Below are 22774 nucleotides of genomic sequence, written 5' to 3' on the forward strand. Positions count from 1 at the left end.
TAGTCAATTAGGATTTTAAGACTCATTCACTTGTTTCTATGGAATTATTGGTGAATTTGAGAAAAAGGCACATATTTACACTATTACAAACCTCAAAGGGTCATTTAAACCTATCATCTTTTTAAAAAATACCTACACATGCAGTCATATTAGTAGCTGTAGCTTTAATCTGAGACTTGCTAATTATTTCCAGCCTCATTCTACTATAAAAAAAAAAAAAAAAAAAAAAAAAAAAACAAAAAAAAAAAAACAACAAACAAAAGTGAAATTCTGCCCTTAGCTATGGTACTTTATTTTCATTCACATAAATCCAGTCATTTCAGTGGAATTACACTCAAAAGGAGCAAAAGGAGTTATGCTTTGTGCTAATGCTCTTATACATATATCTGTATTTGAGGCATGACATGCTACTTTTAAATAACACTGCTCATCTGCTATATCTGCTGTTATGCCACTAAGCTGGAGAGGCTGGTTGAAACGCGGTAGCAAAAGTACAGTCAGAGCAAGATCAACATGGAGGAAAGACTCCGAGAAAGAGTTCAGGAAAAGCAAACTTATACTTCTCCTGTCATGTACAAATGACATAGTTACAGAGCTTCACATCCTGCAAGGTATATTTTCAAATGACAGCCAAGTCTTTCCAGAGATAAATAGCAGGATAACTATTTCCTTCAGTATCAGAAATGGAAAAAACAACTATAAAAAGCTGATCAGGTTTGCTAAAACAAAAATGGTATGCCTTACTAAGTCTGCAGCAGATAAGGGAAAAAACCTCCAACAAAATATCTGGATATTGCATTCATATCCCTTATCATTTATGTCTTAACTAATGGCTGTCATACAGGTAAGTGTTCATTTACCCAGGTTAATGATGTGCAAGACTTAGGAAGGGCTCCCAGCAAAGCCAAGTTAAGCACTGGGAATACTGTGGAACAGGTCATCTGAGCCTTCTGCAGACACCTGTGCTGAGCTCTGTGCCACATTAGGGCACGTCCCTTGTTCCAGGTCGGCCAGACCCAGGCTAAATTCACCTTGAGTGCTGCAGAGGAGCCTGAGCTGCTCTAAGTAGCTGGCCCAATATGAGAATGCACATCAGCAAGGTGATGTTTCCACCCGAGCAGCCAAAGTGAGCCCCAGCAGAATAATCTAGTAATGCTGATACCAGAGAACTTGGTGTGATTATTTTTTGCCACATTACAGGTGTATCCTGAAACAATAAGTAACTTCCTACTTCTTGTTGCTACTTAACATGCCATCCCTCCCACCCTCACCTTTTTCTCTGTAGGAACCAATTTACTGTGATTTTTTTTTATACAATAGCTAATTTCACCTACTGCATTTAATGTCACAGGAGTTATACATGTAAAGCCCTGTACTTAGAGATAAGATAGTCCTTTATGCCATTTTAATCAATCTTTGTCATGGGTATGTTACTTAATAGCTCTGTCTTCCTATAGAAAATGAGCAACTTAAGGGAAATGAAACTTTTCAAAGATACATTTTCCTTCTGGCAGACTGTGAAATACACCATAATTACCCTCTTTCAATGAATAACGTTTGAAAGAAAATGAACATTCTGTGCACCAAAAAGTATAATACAATGACAATCTCAACTGCCTTGTAAATAAAAGGAAATTGTTTTTCTACTATGATCTATATTGCACAGAAACATATATACATGCTTGATAAATATAAAACCAAAACAGACTATCAAGCCATTTTTTAAGGTCCTATTAATTTCTAATAACAATAACCTCAGTGTTTCACAGCCAAAAGGCATTGTATGTATATTTCTGAAAGATTAAACCTGTGTTATGAATTATGGGCTCCATCCTGCACACTGATGGAACTACTTGTATGAGTAAAGCATGGACTGAACACAGCCTCTTCTAAAGCAAAGAGAGAGAAAGACAATGGCCCCCCAAAACTTTACTGCTGGGGGTTGGGACATAGGGTTAGTGGGGGTGGAAGAGAAAACAGGAAAAGGCATTTTCAATAGTGTAATAAAATCATGACATTCCAGCCCACATTTTCATATTAGGAAAACTGCACTATCCTTAACAGTTTGGTAAATGTTTGAACAGAGATCTTACAAACTAATGGTGCTATGCACAATTTAACTGAACAGTTAGGACAAAATGCCATTTAGCCCTTTTTGATATCTGAATATGTCATTCCAGTAAATATGAGCATGCAGCAAAAATAAGAAGCCAAGGCCACACAATCTTCATTAGCTAATATGAAACAAAAACATTTGAATACCAACATTTCTCTCAGTCAGCCAAAATCCAAGTTTTGAGTTAGGAAAATTACAGCTCTACCACAAAGAAATTAGTTACTACGGGAAAACAGTGATGTTTGTGCCCTACATCCTTTGGTTTTTACATTTTTTCCCTTCTCCCTTTCCCTCCCTCCTTCCCCCCCACCTCCTCTGCAAAACACTGCCTCCAGAGATAAGATGCTACTTCTTAGTGGAAACACATCACAGTTCAAGTATTTGATGAACTGTCACCACAAGCAGACCATACAGAAATTCATCTCACCATCCAGCTTGCAGGAAGGAAGGTGTCCAACCCAACCTATTCCTTAGGTTCCTGCTTAACTGGAAAGAGAGTCACCTCCAGTGAGCATTTTATTCTGCCTACCTTACTTGAATGCAGGATAAACAACCTTTTCCTGAGGTGACTCTATCTACTGGCTATAGGGTTGATTTTTTACACACTGAAGTTAATGCCACATTAACTTTAACAGCCCGCACAATTATTTCATTTACTGTAAACAACATACACCCCAAAATAGTAATAAAATTTCGACACAGAAATATGTTCCCTTTAGTTACGTTTCAGAATAGATGTGGAACATGCATGGACTAGAAAAAGAAATACTGTTTGAATAAATTTATAATTTTTTTCTAATGCTTAGACTAATGTTTAAAGTTTAATATCTTAACACAGACTAGCTATGAAATAGCTCTAATCAGCTTTTTTTTTCTGTGGTAAGGTGTTAATGTCTATGTTGCAAAACACTGTCTAAACAAGATACTAAATAAAGGCTATTACCTTATGTAGCCATGACATCATCAATAACATTTAATAAAAATATTATTATAGTGACTTCATTATACATGCCTTATCACATCAAAAATAGCCCAAAGTCTGCCAATAATGAATATACCCTGCGCATATCTAGTGTATATATTACACAGACTGTGTATATAGTACACAGTTTCTACTTTTCAACAAGGAAAGGTCACCCAGCCAGAGTACAGGTTATGAAAGACCTCCATAAATTAAATTAGACAGCTAGCTCACGAAGTTATAAGCTGTTTAGGGAACATGTCAGGAATCCCCTATCTATAGGGAAGCTTCTCTCTCCCTGTAGAGTGGAATTTGACACCTAATAAGAAAGGCATTTTCTATTCTCTTAATATTTATGGATATTTTGAAGCGTTTTAAGGCCTTCACACTCTCTGCATGTCTTGAACTGCTTTTAACTGCAGTGAAGTGCCTGCATACACATTATTCCATTTCCAAAGCTTCTGCATTTCCATTCAGAAAGTCATAATGCAGTTATTAAAAGAGATTTCCACACAGAGTTATTGAATCATATTGGTAAGCTTGGTTTATGCCTAGGTGCTGCAATATGAATGCACATTGTCTTGAATTCATCTAATATTCAGTGGAGTGACAGCTCCCTGTAGCTCTTAACAAGGTGCACAGATCAACTTGGTAAGGACTTGGTTAAGTATCAGTGCGCCTGGTGATGTACAAAATAAATACAGAAAAAGTATTTCACTGAAATGTTTATAGTCTAAAGGTTTCATCATATATATTGTCCTCAACCATTAGTCCAATGAGGTGAGTGGAACCACTCGTGCAAAAACAAGTTATATATATTTCTGCTATTAAACCTGAAGAGTCTTTAAAAGAGATCCCATTTCAGAATAGGGCTCTAACTGAACTTCAACAATGAAATCAAAGCATAACAACTTCCACCCCAAGGGAAACTTCATTTAGCAAAAAGTTTACTGGAGACATTCAAAAAAACCTCAAACCTCCTTTTTGTCACAGAAGTTTTAAAATTTTATTTAGAATTTCTGTGAGGAAGAAAACTGTTTAAGACTTGACATAAGGGGTATATATTTTTCATGTAAGACATGTTGTCATAATTTGACTTGTTTTAGATGCAATTTGCAACCAAGTAGTGCACTTATTTGCATTTATGTTTCTCAACTCATAGTTTTGTTTCTATGCAGTATGTTAATCTTTTCAAACTACTGACTTTTGGCATGTGTCAATATCTGTGAATATCCAAAAAGAAGTCCTGTCTAAATAATGGGTAGTTCACAGTAACATTTAAAATCTGTAAATGTCCTGTGGATAGATATATCATAAATATGTACATACTAGAAGATTTTAAATAAAACAACAACTGGAAACATTGCAAGTGTGAGATTCATAATGTCAAAACACCAAATCATCTACTTTCACAAACTGTCACATATACCTGTAGTTGTATTTTTTTCCAAAAGCACTGACATTTTACAATAGAAATTGTACTGATAAATTAGAAATTAAAATGAAATTAAATCATAAAACTCACATGATTTTTACTCTAATAAAATGTGATGAAAGACCCTCTCTACTTCTGCACAGGAGCTGAAATGAAACCCGTAGTACTTTTTTATGATAGTACTTAGTATGCTACAGCTAAATATGTTTGTTTTTTTCCAATTAGTTATAAGCTAATCAGACAAATGCATTTTCATACATGTTTTATATTAAAATGTTATTAGTTAGACAGAAATGCAATACACAGGCACACATATGCTATGACTGCTGAATGGGGTTTTTTTTAGCATACATGCACAAACCCCTAATAAGATAAGCAGGGAATGTTTTTAAATAGTGCACATTCTAAACCACTCAATTTCAATACATTGTTTTTCAGACAACATGCACATAATCAGATTGTGTTCTAAGCAGACATCCATTTGATTACTTAAAGTGCAAATTGTGGTCTGGCTATTATGTGTGCAGAGGAGGATAATGGGAAGGGCAAAGAAAAGACAAGCCTTTTTACATCAACAGGTGGACATGCTAAACAGGAAAGAAAAGAAAGAGGGGAGTGGGCTCAGAGAAACATACCTTCCCTGCATTGTGCATATACCGAAGAGAGAAAAAAGATTTGGCAGAAATTTGACCCTTTTTCCTGCAGTGATGATCATGTTGCATGTACATGGCTTGCACACGAGAGTGTGTGAAGACAGCAGCAGGACCTCATAGAGGTTTCTTGGGCAGTTTGAGAAGTTCTCCTTGGGACTGCTCAACGTGCTCCAGGGCAACAAACTACCCAGAGCAAGGAGACAGCTTCCAATCATCCATGCAAGTACACCACCTAACCTTCAATTCATCTATATATGGTCAAGTTATAAAACCAGAAAAGCAGAGACAAGAATACAAATTCATGCACAGCTGAAAAAGCCACAGTTGTACTGCAATTGCAAAAGTCTAAAAGTAAATGTGTATGCTATTCAGAAGTCCCATACAAAAACATTAGATTTGTAAAAACCAAACAAAATTCAACACCAAAATCTGATATATATACATATACACACACACACACACACACACATATATATATATATATATGTATCCGTAGGAAAACATGAGGATTGATTGCTCTCTCCTAGGAAGTGCAGTGCTTAGTTGTCAAGTGATTAGATGCTTTATTTAAACATAAAAATAACTACAAGGATGTTTATTCAGAATAAGTTAATAAACAGAAGTTAACAAGCAGGTATGTATTTATCATGGTTCTCAAGACAGCAATACCTATCTCTGCAGAAGGTATTAATAGCTTGCAAAATGTTTTCTTCAAACTAAAAAGTACAATGTGCCAAAAATACATAGTGCCTAAGAAAATAATCAGCTAGTGAAAAAATCGTAATGTTTTCAAGTGAGAGTCAGTTATTTCCCCAGTGAGTAGAGTCAGATTTATCAAAACTGTTTGAGAAGCGTAGACATAAAATTGATTGAATTCCATTATTCAGCAATAATCTTGAATTCTGAGCTGGAGAAGTACATTCAGCCTAAGAATCTATCTTAGCTAGTAGAATTAAGTGACTGTTCTTTGCAGTATAATTTAGGAGTGGGCCCATTAAGCTAATCAATTGATTCTGAAATGTTCACCTTCATTTTTCAGTTTTCACTACCTTCATTTTTGAATTTTGAGTTGTTTTAACCTGGTTTTATGGGCTAAACAAGCACTTGCAGTAGAGCATATAGCTCCCATCCCCACACACCCCACACCTTTAAAAGGAATCCACTTTGCATGCTTAAGACCTCTCAGTGTTGCAAACTGGAACAAAATAAATACGGGCCACTCTGAAATCCAAGAAGGATACTGCTCAGCACTGGAATGCTTGTGAAGATGCAAACAACCATACTATCTATGTACTCAGTGATCTGAGAGGTGATCTAGTTTTAGATATTGAGAAGTCAACCTCTGCTTTAAAATTGCCTTTGGATGAAACTAATTCCATCCACAGGGCATAGAAAGTGATTAAAAAGTAAGTAATGAGAACAGTTTTTCTAAACTAAGGTGCTTAATGTCTGCGTTATGAACACTTCGACAGATAACATGGGAAATTCTGTTCAGTCTTCAGTACTTTTATTGTAATTTTATTTTATCCTGTCCAGGAAAATGGAAAATGAGTGTTGCAATGCCCTTTTAATACATCAATTATAGTCAGTAGATTGAAATCACTGTTAAATATGTATCAAAGACACACAAAATTTCAATAATTAAAGAAATCATAATGTCTGTTTCACTACTATCAAGAGGACAAATGTCCTGTCTCCCTGTGTTCAAGAGCAAAACAAAAGGAAAAAAATTGGTGAGCCCTTTACCCTGCAGCACCCATCTCTTGAACATCAGGGCATAACACAGAATTGTAGCATATGCAGAAGCTTTGTGCCTGGTGAGGCTTTGGCTGACAGAGTGTATTGGTAAGTCACACTGAGATACTGAGAACATAAGTAAAATTGCTAGAGCTCACAGAAATTGAACGCTAGTTCTTATTGCAGCCTCTAAGCCATAAAAAACTACTTTATTCCTAAACTTTTGTCATCCAGATAATTTGGCTGAATTAAAATTAAAACACATAATAATGAACAATGTTATAACTAGTGACTTAAAAATTACTGCTGATGAAATGTAAAAATAGGATATTCAAAACTAGGGAAAGGATCCCAACAGCATAAGACAGTTAAGTCATGATCTTTATAAAGTCTGAATAATGAGGAGAAGCAAGAAGATACTCTGAAGCAAAAGATAATCCTTTTTGTAGGATAAATAGAGAATAACAAACAAACCCCAAACTGTTCATTCCTTTGATGTGAAGAGAATGATGGCTTATAATCACTCGGGCTTGTGATGTGCAGTCAAGTGTTACAATGCATAGTATTCAGATTCTCAGAGAAGAACAGCAATTGTTATTTATTACTAGTTTTGTCAAGAGTTATGTTTAATAATAAAATTTATTGAGTAAGTGCATCTAATCACCAGGAAAGTATATGAACCCTGAAAAAAATTATCATGCCTGTGCAAGCCACCTACAGCGTATGTATTCAAGGATTCATACAGCATTACAACATAGCAGCATAAAATCTGTATATAGCTTGCTCTTTTTACTCTGAAGTGATTTCCCTCGCCTCTGGCCAAAGCTCGATAGAATGAGGGCACAACTATCCCCAAGTTTTATGCACACTGACACTAAGAAACATTATAAATGCTCAGAAAGCACCTTCCAACTCCAAAATCTCCAACTACTTCTAGACTGAATGTCCCAGTAGCCAGCAGTGCCACAGGGTGTGATTAGTCTGCTTTACAGGTAATATCTGAGGCAGGTTTGCAAGTATAGAGACTGCAATTGGCAGTACATCTTTCTTTGTGCCCTTCTGGCAGTGTTTCCCACCAGAAAAGCTAAATGCACAGGAAAGGAAATATCTAAGAACTGTCTGTCCTTTTCCTTGACAAGGTCATTTATATAACCAAGTTGACATTATGGAGCCAGATAGCCTATATCAATCTGTAAGCTTACCTTGGCACACAAACTTCAATTCCTTGGCATCTATAACGGTGGTTCTTTTATCTGACCTCTTCTTTTCTGTCCGACGGTGGCTACGTCTTTTCTTTGTCTCTCCCCAAAGATTCGATCCACCATGCATGCTTGGGATGTTTAGAATGGCAATTCCTTCCAGAGAGATATTGATTAAGTCCAGCTGAATTCCATCACACTGATTAGAAAGGAAGGGGAAAAAAAGAAAAAAAGAGAGAAAGCAGTAAGAAAGAAAGAAAAATCTTAATGTTCTTTTTCTCAGGTATTTTTCTTCAGCAATTGATCATTCTTAACACTGCTAATAGTTTATTCAATGTTTACACCTAAGAGATATACTTGTATTTGAAAAGGAGGTATGAGATAAGAACAGATCATCAATCAGAAGGTAAAATAAGATTGCTATTCAGCTTTTGATTGCCTAAGTGTGGGACCATTTGGTATTGTCTTGTTGTCTGATACCTATTCACTGACCCAAGTGAAATGTATTTCTAGCTTCACTACAGATAGTAGCAGAAAAACATTTATGCTGCCAAAATTTACCAATAACTGGAGTTTTTGTTGCCTTTTCCACCTAAATTTTCTGCCTTATGATTTTGCAGTGATACTTGTAACTCTTGCAACTGAGTCCCTTCCACAACAGATGGAATACAAAGCCCCTGCAGGCAGAGAACATACAGACTTATGGAAAAGGGGCTAAGCAAGCCCCAGGAGCACAGAACAGCACACAGGTATTCATTTCAATCCAAAGGCACAACAAGCATATCAGCATAGAGCTATGGCTGACTAGTGGCTCCCAGCAATAACTAAAATCAGTAGAAATGCGTGCAACAATTCCGGATGCAGCTGCAGCAATTCTTACCCCAGAACCTTCACCAACCAGTTCTCTGAAATATGCATCACTGCTAAGGGAAAACATAGCATGCGGAGCTATAGAAGAGGCATCAGTGAGCTAAAACCTTTCCAAGACTTACTGGACACATGGAAGTAATCTTAGTCTATGGGACAGTTCCTTCAGTGATGGAATTATACCCATCTTGTGTCACTGGTGTGTTTTTCTCATGCTTCCTATAGCAAACCTGGACATGAAGACATTTTATACAAGTACATTTATATGCTAAATCTGGCTTCCAGTTGTATCTTATATCCATATTTTTCACTTCTGGAGAATGGTTCCGGGATCTTAACATATCAGCCTGCCCAGCAATAAACTGCAGCATTTTCTCAGGTGGTTGAACACAAACATTTGCAAATACAGTTCACCTGAGATACAATGGATGAGATGAACCTAGCTTGATAGCATACACCTAGCCTTCACTCAAACCAAGTCCTCCTCCCTACCGACATTAGGAAGTTTTTAACTCATATAAAATGTAGCAAAATACTGAAGAACCTCCACAGGAGAAAATAAACCACAACTTCATGTTGCTGCAGTGGAACCTGAAGGTGGAAAGCAAAGCACCCAGTCCTACTCGTTAGTTCACTGAACCAGCCAGAGTTGCCCAGGATTCATGGACTGGCACCCAGGCTAGAGATGGATTAGCTTCATTCCTCACAACACAGATAGAGTGTAGCGATATCCTGGCAAGTCATATGGACCACAGTGTAGAGCAGCATATTTTTAAAACATTTCATCCTACTCCTGCCATGTTCTGCAGGCTTGTAGAGGATTCAGTCATCCATTTCCAATTTATTAAGGGTATTATTTTGCAATTCCAACACACAATAATCAGGGAGAAAACTGGAAAAATAATTAAGCATGGCTCAGTAGTAGTCCACTGACATCTGCAGCTTGCTGCTCTGTGGGTCACTGGCACTTCTTCCTCTCTGCCTAAAACTTTATCGCAGCTTTGAAGAAGAAAAGCCAAGTACAATGCAAGAATAGCTGTGAATAATTGTTTATCCTGAAACTTTCTGAGATCATAAAAAAGAACTGTATTATAATGCACACACTTCTTAATTCTTCTAAGAAGAGCATAAATCTGGCCAGAGAACAATTTCAACACTAAGATTTCCATTTCATATTTGCTCTTCAAGAATCAAATTTTAAACCTGTGGATTATATTCATACAGGAGAAAATTTAAAGTCAAAAGGCACATCTGAAAGTGAATTGGCAGTTGTGGCAACTACTATAATTGAAAGTGTAACTTTTTAATAACACTTTTCTTACAAGAATGAAGGCCTAGCTTTTCACTGTCATTTTTGGAAGCAAATTTGTGGTTTTCCCCAGTATTTTATATGTATTAAATACTAGGATGATTTATTTTGCTAAAAATTCTGCTCATGTGTATGCTCACTTACTGCTATACATTCTAGATAAACAGATATTAATTTCATAATTAAAAGTAATCTTGTGTAAATACCCTGCAGGCCTCAATGAATCAAACACATACTGTGTGTCAGGCCTCCCACTGTCTTCAAGTGGAATGTACTGGCTGGATAATTAGATAGTACATATTTTTTAACCTTATTTGCATGCATATTATATCTTTTGCACACTGACAAGCAGCAGTAACAACAAAAGTCAGATTACCACAGGGAATTCCCACAAAGAAGTCTTCATTTCTTATAATTTGCAGCCTAAATTAAAATAATTTGATCTTTGACAAGGATGAAATGTCAAGCAGAAGGGGGTCCTCTACAAGCCACGGCCTGTGGCTTCTGAAATCTGCCTAATTTATGTCAGTCACTTCTTAATACATATTTAAGTATTACACGAGAAAGATGATAAATATGCAATCTGACACCTTTGGTATTTCCCTGCTGTTAATTTATAAAGGTCTGGCGTCCCCCAAACTGACTGGAATTATTTAAATAAAAGAAGAATTGTGAAATAGGATGGTGCGGGGTCTAGCTTCCATTTTCACTCAATATTGAGCACAGCAGGTAGTACACTAAGACAATTATGTGAGGAGGCCTGAGAGTCCCCCAGTGATGAGCAACTTTCTGAATTAGGAAAGGAGCATTTCTTTTGTTCATACACAGACAAAAAGTTTGCCCTACAGGTAGCTCTGCATAGTTCTAACACATTCATATACTACAAAACCAAAACACACATGTTCTGCTCCTTTTCTTTTTTCTTTTTATTTCAAATAATGTAATGATGCTGTTAAAAACAAAAGCATACTTTTAAAATGTGGAGTATGCTTACCTAGACAAAAAAGATACACTAGCTCTTCTAACTCTTTTTTTGCCTTCTTTCCTGGCCTAATTTACTTCTTGGGTATTATTGTTTATACCTTATTTATCATATCAATTATTTTCAGATCATCTCTCTTTTGAGAAAATACATATCTATGCCTGAAAAGAGCTGATATTAAGGCTTTGCTGTGAAACCAAGGGCAATATCAGGCAAGTGTACAGGAATGTTTTAAACTCCTTTCTATTACCCATTAACACCAGGTGGTATACAAGGTTTACACTGCTCCCATTATGCTTTTACAGCATTGCAGGTATGGTCCATGCCACCCCTACTTACATCACATCTGTACCAACTCTCATTAAATATCTTTCACATACCTTTCTTTTTTTTCTGAAGTGGAAATAAACTGCAAGTTCTCCAAATTGTAAAATCTTCAGCCTTGTTTACTGACACACTATTATTGAAAATAAATACTTAATTTTGTCCTAGTTTTTGTTTGTTGGTTTGTTTCATTTTGGTTTCTTTCCCTTTAGAACCTCTCCTCAACTTCTTACATCCGATTTTGAAAACAAAAATACATCTTATTCTGGATAATATAAAAATGGTATCCGACTTTGTTCTGCATCTCACACTCACACAGAATAAAACATATAGAACATGAGTCAAGAATGTATGTCAGAAAAACCAAGCTTAATTAGGTTAGAAATCAAATACAAGGCTAAACAAATATTTGCCCAGAGAACATTTGATCACCGTCTAGCAGCTCAGAGATACAGATCCTTAATCTTCTCATGCTTTGTTCATTCAAAATTTGGCTGTAGAGCAAGCACATTCTTTGTGCATTTTATCCAGAGTGAAATGTGGTCTCATGCATCAACCTCCCATTTGCAGTGGCATCCCCAAGGGGCATCAGGTTAAAAATCAGACTAAAATGCTGATAATGTTCAAACAAGAAACATTAGATACAAGCATACCAGCCAGCAAGTATCATAATTTACTCATTGTCAATAAATTACACAAATAACCAACTCCTAATAGTTCTTGTAAACTTTGGAAACTATGCTTTTTGTTTCTAACTGTATGACTAATGGTAATGACTAGGATAGATGAAGTGAGTGCTAACAAACATGCCTCATATACTGGCAGTGTAACACTTTTTTGGTAATAATAGTTACTGACATGAATACATAATATGAATACATAATACATGAATACACAACTGATAGCAGCAGCACCACAAAACTTGTTTGTTTTGTGATGTTAACATTTAATCATTCATTGAATGGTTAAAATTATTAAGTTCATATCTTAGTATGTATCTGGATATGTATGACTTTCCCTAGATATCAGTATTTTATTGGGAAAGCCTGCTCTTCAATTTGTATTTAATCAAAAGGTACATTTAACTTGCAGTTTATTCAAATCTAATCAAACCAGGTAAGCATTTCTTCCAATAACTAATAAAATATTTTTAATGCTACATTTCCCTAAACTCATGTGTGTGAAGCACTCTCTTGGGAAGCAAGGGTGATATTTTTGTTAAGGGTTTTTTTCCTAAGGCTTTCGGTGGAGTTTTGTTTTATTTTTATTATATTTTAATCTAACACAAGAGGAGCAGGTTTTCCCTTCAAAGAGAAACATAACAGCCTAACAGGCAAGTGTGGTACTGCTGGTCGTACAGTTTCAGTCTCAGTATTCTCTGCTACTGTTCTGCTATGGTTCCTTCAGATCATTTCAGAATTCACCCTTCAGGAGACTTTGACTGGACTCTCATAGCTCGCACCAGACCTCTCTGAGTGCCTCATGCTACTATACAAATACTCCATTGACACATGCAGTTTCTCATTACTACTGGAAAGGAAAAGCACCACAATCCTCTTGAGAAATGATTTCATTATTTAACCTAAATTCTCAGGTTTGTGTCTTCACTCATTTCTCATTTTTTCATGTACTTATTCATAAACATCAGATGCTCAAACAGTTTATGTAATTCAGCCACTTATTCTAGCAGCCATCAAAGTAGCAGTGGCACATTATTTTAAATTCCCATTTTGTCTGTAAGTATCCTGTGTCTTTTGAGTTAATGTTCAATGTATAATGGAAAGATGACCCCTTATACAGAGAGAAAAGCTATTTAATGAAGGAGAATAATTCAAAAAATATATATATTCTTTAACCTTTATTCAGGAAAGTACATACAATTTTAGGGAATTGAGTTTTAAAGGTTATAAAACCTTGGGACCTAGAAATAATAAGATTATTTTTTTATTATTTTAATCCTGCAGCAGCTCTCACTCTCTCCAACAGTCTTTCATTTTTCCACCTGACCTAGCCACACTCCCTATTGATTTCTAATGTTATATTTCACCTCTTGACCTTGTCTACTGTATTAAGACTTCACTAATCATCAAACTGAACTTTGTTCCAGTGTGCAGGGCTACACTACAAATAGACATGATAAAAATAATATTTTGGAATATAGGGTCGAAAGGATGTGCACTGCTTTGCCTTGTTGGATTCAGGCACTCTGCACCCTTGCTCCCTGCATTTCAGCCAAGCTAGTGACATTTCAAGGATAAAGGCAACAATTAGTTTCTTACTTCTATTTCTACAGATTCATGCAGCTTCTTACAGGTGGCTGAGAAAGTTTCCGAAGTGCCAAATTCAAAATACCAAAATTTGTTCTTCATTCTGAAACAAGAAAAAAAAGAAAAGAAAAAAAGAAAGATCTTATTCACTATCAATATGTGACAAAAGTGATCATCCTGTCTTCCACTATAAGTAATGGCAAAGGCTTGGGAACATGTGACATCCCATTTGAAATAGATGAGCTCATAATTTTCAAAGCTTAAATGTTGGTGTCAAGTTGTATGATATCCCCTAAAGGGATAACAGGAATATGTTGAACTGACAGGTTCAAATGTACCTTTGACTTTTCTTTTTCAGTCACTATCAGAATATTTTCTGTCACTTAACCAGTGACATGCCTCAGAAAAATGTATCGATTTTATTTCATGTCTTACACCTACTATATGATTTCTGATTCACAGTTAACATCTTTATCCTGCAGAGTAGCAGAATGTGCAAGCAGGGCAATCCCATCATGAAGAAGAGCCAAGAAAAAATGTAGCCTGCCTTAAGCTAGTTAAAAGTAAAGGCAAATGCCTATTGTAGATGATGACAGATGAGATACCAGAAGAAAATAAAAATTCCAGCTCTAACAATCTTTAGATATTTTGCAGAAGGAGAGCTGTATTACCAGGTAATTCACTCATAGACACATTTTAAATGGGCAATGAGACCTGCATCTTGAAGTTCATTAACAGGTTCCAGAGGAAAATAAAACTGGATTAAATACTAGTAAATTGCTTAGTTTATCGTGACAGCAGGAAGAATTTACAATTTTTTCTTTGTAAATACATAAAGACCTAACTTATGTTTTACCAGATTTATTGCATACTGTTAAATACAATCAGGACGCCAACAGCACCATTTCAAATAAATATGTGTACTTTTTGTGAACTCCCAGGAGTAACTATTATTCTGTAACAAAAAAAAAGAAAAAAAAAAAGAAAAAAAAAAGAAAGCTAAACAACCACAACAAAAGTCACTGAATTAGAATTCATTATTCCCACTTAGGAGTCAGATATGAACACAGTTCCTTCACTTGTATAAACTGTTCTCTGACACAGGCACAGCACATTGCGCTTCTAACTTGAAAACAACAGTCTGCATGAGCTAAAAATCGAGAAGAATGAAACAAAAATGTATATAACTGTTAAACATGTCAAAAGTACACATCCCACTTTTAATTACTTCAAATTACATATAGGAGACTACTTAATTGTTGTTAAAATCTACTTAATGACTCTTAAAATGACAAAGTAAGAAAAGGTATTGCAGTACTGGCCATTTCCAGAAACCTGTTTGTTTAAGAGCGAGCAATTCCTGGTGCAGCATCAGGGAGCTGTAAAGATGTCCAACCTGGCAGCCTATACAGAGTTGGGAAGAGAAGACTAATAAGGAAATAATACACTTCCGATGGAAAAATTTACAGGCATTTCCAAAGGTTTTTACACAGAAAATTGGGAAATATTTGGAAACTAATTTTGAGAACCTTCTCTCAGATAAACAGCATCTTCTCAAAGGAGCTCTAACAACCAGAAGGGTTTTGGCCTGATTGAGGTCCAGATTTCTCAAGTCTAGAATGGAAGTGATCTGATATATCCGCAGTTTATACCTTCTATACCAGCAGTTTAGCAGGTATACACTTCTATACACTGCCATACTGACCTGGGATCAAGTGCTCTATTTATACCAACATATATGAAGAAATTTAGAAACCTTTGGTTCCCAAATAAATGTGAACTAATTCTTGAATTTCCATTGGGTGCCTTTGGAAAACATGGATGCATCTATTTTCCCACTACTTTCCATAGAGGGATGATCAATAATAAGAAACAACCAACTAAACAAAAACCCCACAACCAACCAAACAAAAACCAAACAACCCGCTCACCAAACTACAACCCCAAACCAAACAAACCACCAAAAAAACCCCCAAAACCCCCAAACAAACAAAAAACCTGAAAAAAACCAAGAAGACCAACAAAACCTTGATGTAAATACTCATAAAAATACTTGGCAATGTCTTTAGAGCGTATTATTCAGATAAAAAAGCCAGTGTCTTCTCTTTTGATAGCCTTTCCTTTTGCTATTCAGTTACTTTTACCCCAAATGAAGAATCTTTTCTTCTTTATTTAAAAGACTGTTTTAAATTGACTTACTTATTAGCACTCTGTATAAACTCTTTGACTTACACAAAGTTAAAACAGACACACATTTTTGAGTCATTCAGAATACAGTGTGGCAAATTCAGGTATTTTGAGCTCAGCCACACAAAACCCAGCACTGTCAATGCACGCAAGAATTACTAGAAAATTTAGATCTATAAATCTACATTTTGTAGAATCTTATAACTGAAGATTAAATAAATATTTCAGGTGAGGTTTTGATTTCTGGTAATTTAAATATAACCTGTAAGAGTCTATCAGGCTGAAAAATGTATTGTGAACCTGTTCTCCATTCTCTAGCAGACTGTTTTTAACCATAGAAAGATAACTTACTAGACAGCTTTTCAAATGCAAAGATAGATGTAGATACAAATAATTTTATGCTTCATTTTCAAATGATTTACCAATTTCCTTTACAAGCCATGAAATAGATTAAATTTTGTGGCTTTATTCAAATGCACTAGATCTTTTATTGAACAGAGGATTGTATTACTTTTCATAGAGATACAAAATGGAGTTAAACAAAGAACTCCAGAGAAATTATACTGAAATTTTTATAAACAAGACAAGTCTTATTATTCTAGTAAATATTACAAATTTTCTAATAATTAAAAAACCCCAACCTCTAGTTCATTTCTTCCACTTGCATTCCTGTTTCAAAGAGGTAAAGCTCATCTGCTTATTTACACAGCAGCAAACAGAAGATTAATGAATTCTTCTCATGGCCACTCTAATTTCTTCCACAATTTAAGTAAATTTTAGATTGCTAAACAAATACATATTTAATGACAATTTTGCCACATTAAAACTGTATGAAACTGAATCACAGGCTGCTGTCATGTATATTTTCTCTCTCCCAGAGGAAATTATTTAGACTTTTCTCAGCTTTTAATAAGAGATGACCAAAAATAAGTTTGAAGTCTGCTCTTTCTTTCCAACATTAGTTTTGTTGGAATAGGAAAGGGAATAGATTATTCTACAGGAAAGAGTTTGGTTTTTTTCACATGCTTTGAACTAAACTCTGAAAGATTTTACAATATAAATAGAACATCAATCATGATTAAAGGCTGACCTATATTGCTATTGTTATTACAGTATGTCAAAATATACAGACTACAGGTATAGGAATGACAAAACAAAACTGTACTTCAAGAACCTAAACACCTTTTATGCTGGCAATGTTCCACATTTTCAAGTATTGGTCAATCTTCTGATAAGTGGAATGATCTTTAACAGTGATTAAATAAATTCGCACAACAGTTGTGGGAGACTGAAATGTTAATGGTTAATGACTCATGCAATTGGCCATTTGCAAAAGCAGCAGGTGCTTTGCTGAGGCCAGGTTTGCATCCCCCAACCAAAGGGGAGGAGGAGAGGTTTTGGGTGTGTGGTGGCTAAACCTAAGAACAGCCCAGGTGCAGAGGGGATGAGCACTACAGGAGGACCACAACAAACCAGTCTGTCCAGCAACAAGCTGGGATTTGAGCCAAGTAAAGGAAGAGGCTGGTAAGAAGAAGATCTTGCTATATGGGATAATGCTTTTTATCATGCCAATGTCCTCAGCTACATAACTTGCTCAGGCATAAAACTCTGGTTGTGGGGAAGAACCAGGACAGGCCTGAAGGTTTTCATCCCTTCTGATAGGGAATAACTGGCTAAACCAAGTGGATGTGAGAAGGAGCTGTAATGTCTTAGAAGACGTCATAAACCATCAAAGATCCCCAAAGTGCCCCAGACTAATTTCTGGGGCCATCCACCAGAGGACTGAACATGATCCACAGTGTTTCCATAGACAATGTCAAACTCCCACCCCAGGCGAGGTACCTTGGGATCCTAGCTAAAACTGAACATACATCAACACACTGAACTATATGTTTCAGGGGCTTCCTCACCCCTGACAGATCAAGACTGTGACCATCACTTCAACAAAGCAACAATCAAATCTCATCACTGGATCCACGGGTGGTGGTATCCGTGTATACATAAACACTGGTCATTCCATGTAATTTCACTCTGATTACCCAAGGGATCTGTTAACAAGAACCTCAGTTACTCTCACCTTCAGGGGCAGGTCCTAACAACATTATAAAAGAGCTAATACTGCCATTTCTTACAGCATTTCTATGCTGTGAATAAATGTCAGACTTAAAAACTTAGATATCTTTCTTGGAAAAGTTCAGACTAATATTTGGTAATCAAGGCAAAATAATCAAAATAGTCTGTGATATGGGTTTGCTCCATTATCAGTTAATCAGAAACCCCCCTACTGCTAAAACTATTTTATATAACCTTTCTGATTAAGCAATTACAAGGCATGTCATTGAAAAATTGTCCTGTATCTAAATATGGAAATAGTAAATACTTTATTCAACACCTGAAGAGCATCTACACTTCACTGCAGTATGAACACTCTATCAGAACATGTGGAACAATAGACCAGTTATGGGCTGCTAATAAAAGGTCACAATAAAAGGAGTACCTTTAACTTCAGTAACAAATTCTTATTCTGGCATTTACAGTCCTCACTTGGGGCAAGAGCTTATTGCTACATTTGCAAGTTGGTCACACTTTCTACCACATCCTATTTGCACTTCTTATATTTACTGTTTATATTTATTATATTTATTTACACTTTATGCAGTGTCAAGCTTCAATGACTTCAGCTAAAATTTCTGCATCAGAAAATGTCTGTCATTTTTGTAGAATGTCAGCTGAAATACTTCGACCATTTTTGAAAACAACTGGATTAAAAACATATATAATTGCTTATATTAAGAGTGTTTGATAACATACACTTTGAACTGTTTTACTTTCTGAGTAGAGATTTAAAATTTAGCATGAGAATGGCCTTGCATCAAGAATATTCCTCTAGCCATCTGCATGAAAATAAATACAGAATTTAATCATATTATGACCACTTGGAAATAGACTTTTGGAAGGCTTTATTTGCCATATTAACTGGCAGAGAAACAACTAATTTTTGTCTCCAGTTCTGTCAACTTTTATCCTTTAATCTATAATAGAGATTTTTTTTTTACCCAGGAAAGTACAAGAATTCTTCAGCCTTCCAAGGTAAATTCCTTGAAAAATCCACTGCCAGGAAGCAAGCTCTAATACAAATCTGTGTAAGAATGTCTGCTCATGAACAAGCAAAACTTTAATTCCTCCAGAAAGTATATTGTTCCTCAAAATATAATCTCTTAGCTCTGCTTTCTGAAAATACCTTTTTAAAGACCATTCCAGCTTTGTTGCAGAAGTACTGTTTCTTTGTCAGTGAGTGTCAAGAGTTGATCTCAATCTGTATCATAAACTCATAGAATTTTCAGCATAAAGATCCCATTCTGAGAGCAGCATTCATGAACAACAATGTACAGAATGTAATGAATTTAAAAAAGAAAATTCTATGGCAGGAAAAAAAAAAGTAGCGAAGAAACCATAAAGAGTAGGTGCTTATAATCTCATCCACCACAAGTCTCGAAGGTGCTCAGAGAAACAGATTCATGCTATGTATTTAAAAGGAACAGGCCTCTTTACCTTCCTTTTCTCCCCTGTTCACTCTTTTGTTCCAAGCAAATGTGGAATAATGTGTAGAACCACCACTGCAGGGAACCAAAAATACCAGAAAAGTGTGTTGAAATGGAGGTATATTTCCACAGAGGAGAAACTGTGAGCAGTACAAAGGGAAAAAAAGCAGAGGAATGAGGAGAAGATAGGAACTTAATTTTGAAATGCATTGAAGTTCTGCAGCACTGAAAAAGGTACGATGATAAAGTACAGGAGAGAAGAAAAATAAAGTAATCCTAAAGGAGACCTACATAAAAACACATATTTTTTAAGGTTAACAATACAGATAATAAGGTCTAAAAATGAAACTAGCAGTATAGGAAACGTCATGATAGGCAGAAAAGCTGAACATCTCTTCCAATATTCTGTCACTGACATTGGTTATTATTACCAAACACGACAGAGGATAGTATAAAATTCCATGTAGCATACAGCTGGGAATAATCTAGCTCTATGGAAGGTTTATTATCATTTATAATTCTATCAAATTGAAAAACACTACATTCAGATTAGACATAAAGAAGAATTCTTTTACGATGAGGGTAGTGTGACACTAGAACAGGTTGCACAGAGAAGCTGTGGATCCCCCACTCCTGGAAGTGTTCAAGGCCAGGTTGGATGGGGCTTTGAGCAACTGGCCTACTGGAAGGTATCCCTGCCCATGGCAGCAGGGTCAGAACTAGATGATCTTTAAAGGTCCCTTCCTTTAAAGATCCCCAACATTCTATGATTTTAATTCAATTTGATTCAATTTGTGGACACTTATACCATAAAGCAAAATGAAAGTGATTCCCGATGTGTGTGGGGAAAAAAGGTCTCTTTGGGAAAACAAGCTTACTAAGGTATGTCTGAAGTCGCTACTTTTGGTTTAATGAGTCCCAGCCTTCAAGACATACATTCAAGAGCAAGTGACAGACACACTCTTCTCTAGCTGGCTGAATGGAAGGGCCCAGAGACTGATGGCAAATGGTGCCACATTCAGCCAACATCCCATCACTAGTGATGTTCCCCAGGGATCAGCACTGGGCCCAGTCCTGCCTACTATCTTTATTGATTTGGATGAGGGGCTTGAGAGTACCATTAGTAAATCTGCAGACAACACCAAGCTGGGTTGGTGTTCTGATCTGATGGAGTGCAGGAAGGCTCTGCAGAGGGACCTGGACAGACTGGATTGATGGGCCAAGACCAACAGTGTGAAGTTCAACAAGACCAAGACCCAGGTCCTGCACTTTGGCCGCAACAATCCCATGCAGCGCTACAGCCTGGGGGCAGAGCAGCTGGAAAATGGCCCAGCAGAAAAGGACCTGGGGCTGCTGGTCAAGAGCTGCTGAACTAGTGTGGCTGAATGCAGCTGCCGAATGCAGTGTGCCCAGACGGCCAAGAAAGCCAAAGGCATCTTGCCTTTACCAGGAACAGCGTGGCCAACAGGACCAGGGATGAAATTCCTGCCCTGTACTCAGCACTGGTGAGGCCACACCTCAAATGCTGCATCCAGCTCTGGGCCCTTCAATTCAGGAAGGACATTGAGGAGCAAGTCCAGGGACAGGCAACGAAGTTGTAAAGGGTTTGGAACACAAGTTCTGAGAAGAGACGCTGAGGGAGCTGGGGTTGTTTAGCCTGGAGAAAAGGAGGCTCAGGGGAGCCTGTATCACTCTCTACGCTGCCTGAAAGGAGGGAGTTGCCAGGGGGTGGGGGGGGAAGTGGGTATCAATGTCTTTTCCCAGGCAACAAGTAACAGGACAAGAGGACCTGTGCCAAGTTGTTGGACATTAGGGAGAATTTCCTCACAGAGTGGGTGATTAGATATTGGAATGGGCTGCCCAGGGAAGTGGGCACCCATCCCTGGAGGTGTTTAAGGAATGACTGGACATGGCATTTAGTACCATGTCCTAGTTTGGTCATAGGTTGGACTCGATAATCTGATGATCTCAGAGGTATTTTACAAATTAATTCATTCTGTGAAGTAAAAATTTACAGCATATTATATGTCATAGAGATTGTAATTTGTATTTCTGGTGATAGAAATATCTGTATACACTGCATATTATCTAATTAAATACTCAATGCTGTATAAAAGAAATAAAATTTCAGTAGCTAAAACATATTCAGTGTTTTCTACAATTCAATATAAAGAATATTTTTAAGAGGTCTCTCACAGTAGTTTTCAACAGACAACATATTTTCCATCTTTTCTTACAGTTCATAAATCTATTATCTAGGTAATTTTATACTTAGGTAAAAATGATTTCATTGCAGCACATAATATATATTAATAAGAATGTATGACTTTTTCTAATGTTCTTTTCTTTCTACTTCTGTCTTAACAATCATATAATTCCTGTTCTTCTTTATAATGAATCATACGCAAAGGTAAGGAAATAGCCAGTGGAGATGCACATCCATAAGAGATTTATGTGTGACTGGCATGATTTTAATAGAGACATCTTTGTCAATTTTTTCCTTTTTCCATTACCAACTGTACTTCTGGCAAATCTAATTGTTAATCTCCTATGGCATCGAGCATAAGCAGAAGAGCTAAACTGCATAACTGCAGAAGAGCTAAAATCCTCATAGACCAGTTCTAGTTTTACACAATAAATAACATTTTCACATATCATAAAATGTTACCATCCATGGTTGAAAAGCTACCCCGTAAGTACTTATACCACTAAGTAATACTGTGAGATCATTTTCCCTGACATTTATCAATTCTACTGCTGCAAAGCTGAATTTGACTCCATTTTCTGTTATGCTTTATAATAGTTTTGCACTGTAGCTCACAGCTGTCCATACAGTAGGGCTGCAACCTCCACTGCCCACCTGCCTGTACCCCTCTTTCCAGTTCTTTGCCCAATTTTCTCAAAACTCTCTGCAGCTCCTTCCAGCTGTAATTTTCATCCTTTGCCCTTGACTATACAGTTCTAGTCCTGTCTTCAACTCTGCTCTCACGTCTGGCCAAGAAACCATTCCTGGACACCCTGCTCTGACCATTTTCAGTAGTAAACGTAAGTCATGAAAAATTGCAAAAGTACCTAGTTGCAGTACTAAGTGATTGGGGTATAAAACTGTAGATGACATTTAATGTGGATAAATTTCAAGTGATGCATAGAGAAAAATAACAAAATAATTCTAATTTTATAAACATGAATTAGTTC

General features: G+C 36.5%; 1 protein-coding gene across 1 annotated transcript in view; it reads right to left on the reverse strand.

The window, feature by feature from the left end:
* DGKB (diacylglycerol kinase beta) overlaps positions 1–22774 on the reverse strand; it is a 335774-nt gene that overhangs the window by 66615 nt on the left and 246385 nt on the right. Inside the window, exons 21-22 of the mRNA XM_041466733.1 lie at positions 13863–13953; positions 8105–8300 (exon numbers count right to left, since the gene is read on the reverse strand). Of these exons, the coding sequence (XP_041322667.1) occupies positions 8105–8300; positions 13863–13953 (287 nt within the window). The remainder of the gene's footprint in view (positions 1–8104; positions 8301–13862; positions 13954–22774) is intronic.

The sequence above is a fragment of the Pyrgilauda ruficollis genome, unplaced genomic scaffold (genome assembly GCF_017590135.1).
Source record: "Pyrgilauda ruficollis isolate IOZ18807 unplaced genomic scaffold, ASM1759013v1 scaffold2, whole genome shotgun sequence".
Classification (NCBI taxonomy): domain Eukaryota; kingdom Metazoa; phylum Chordata; class Aves; order Passeriformes; family Passeridae; genus Pyrgilauda; species Pyrgilauda ruficollis.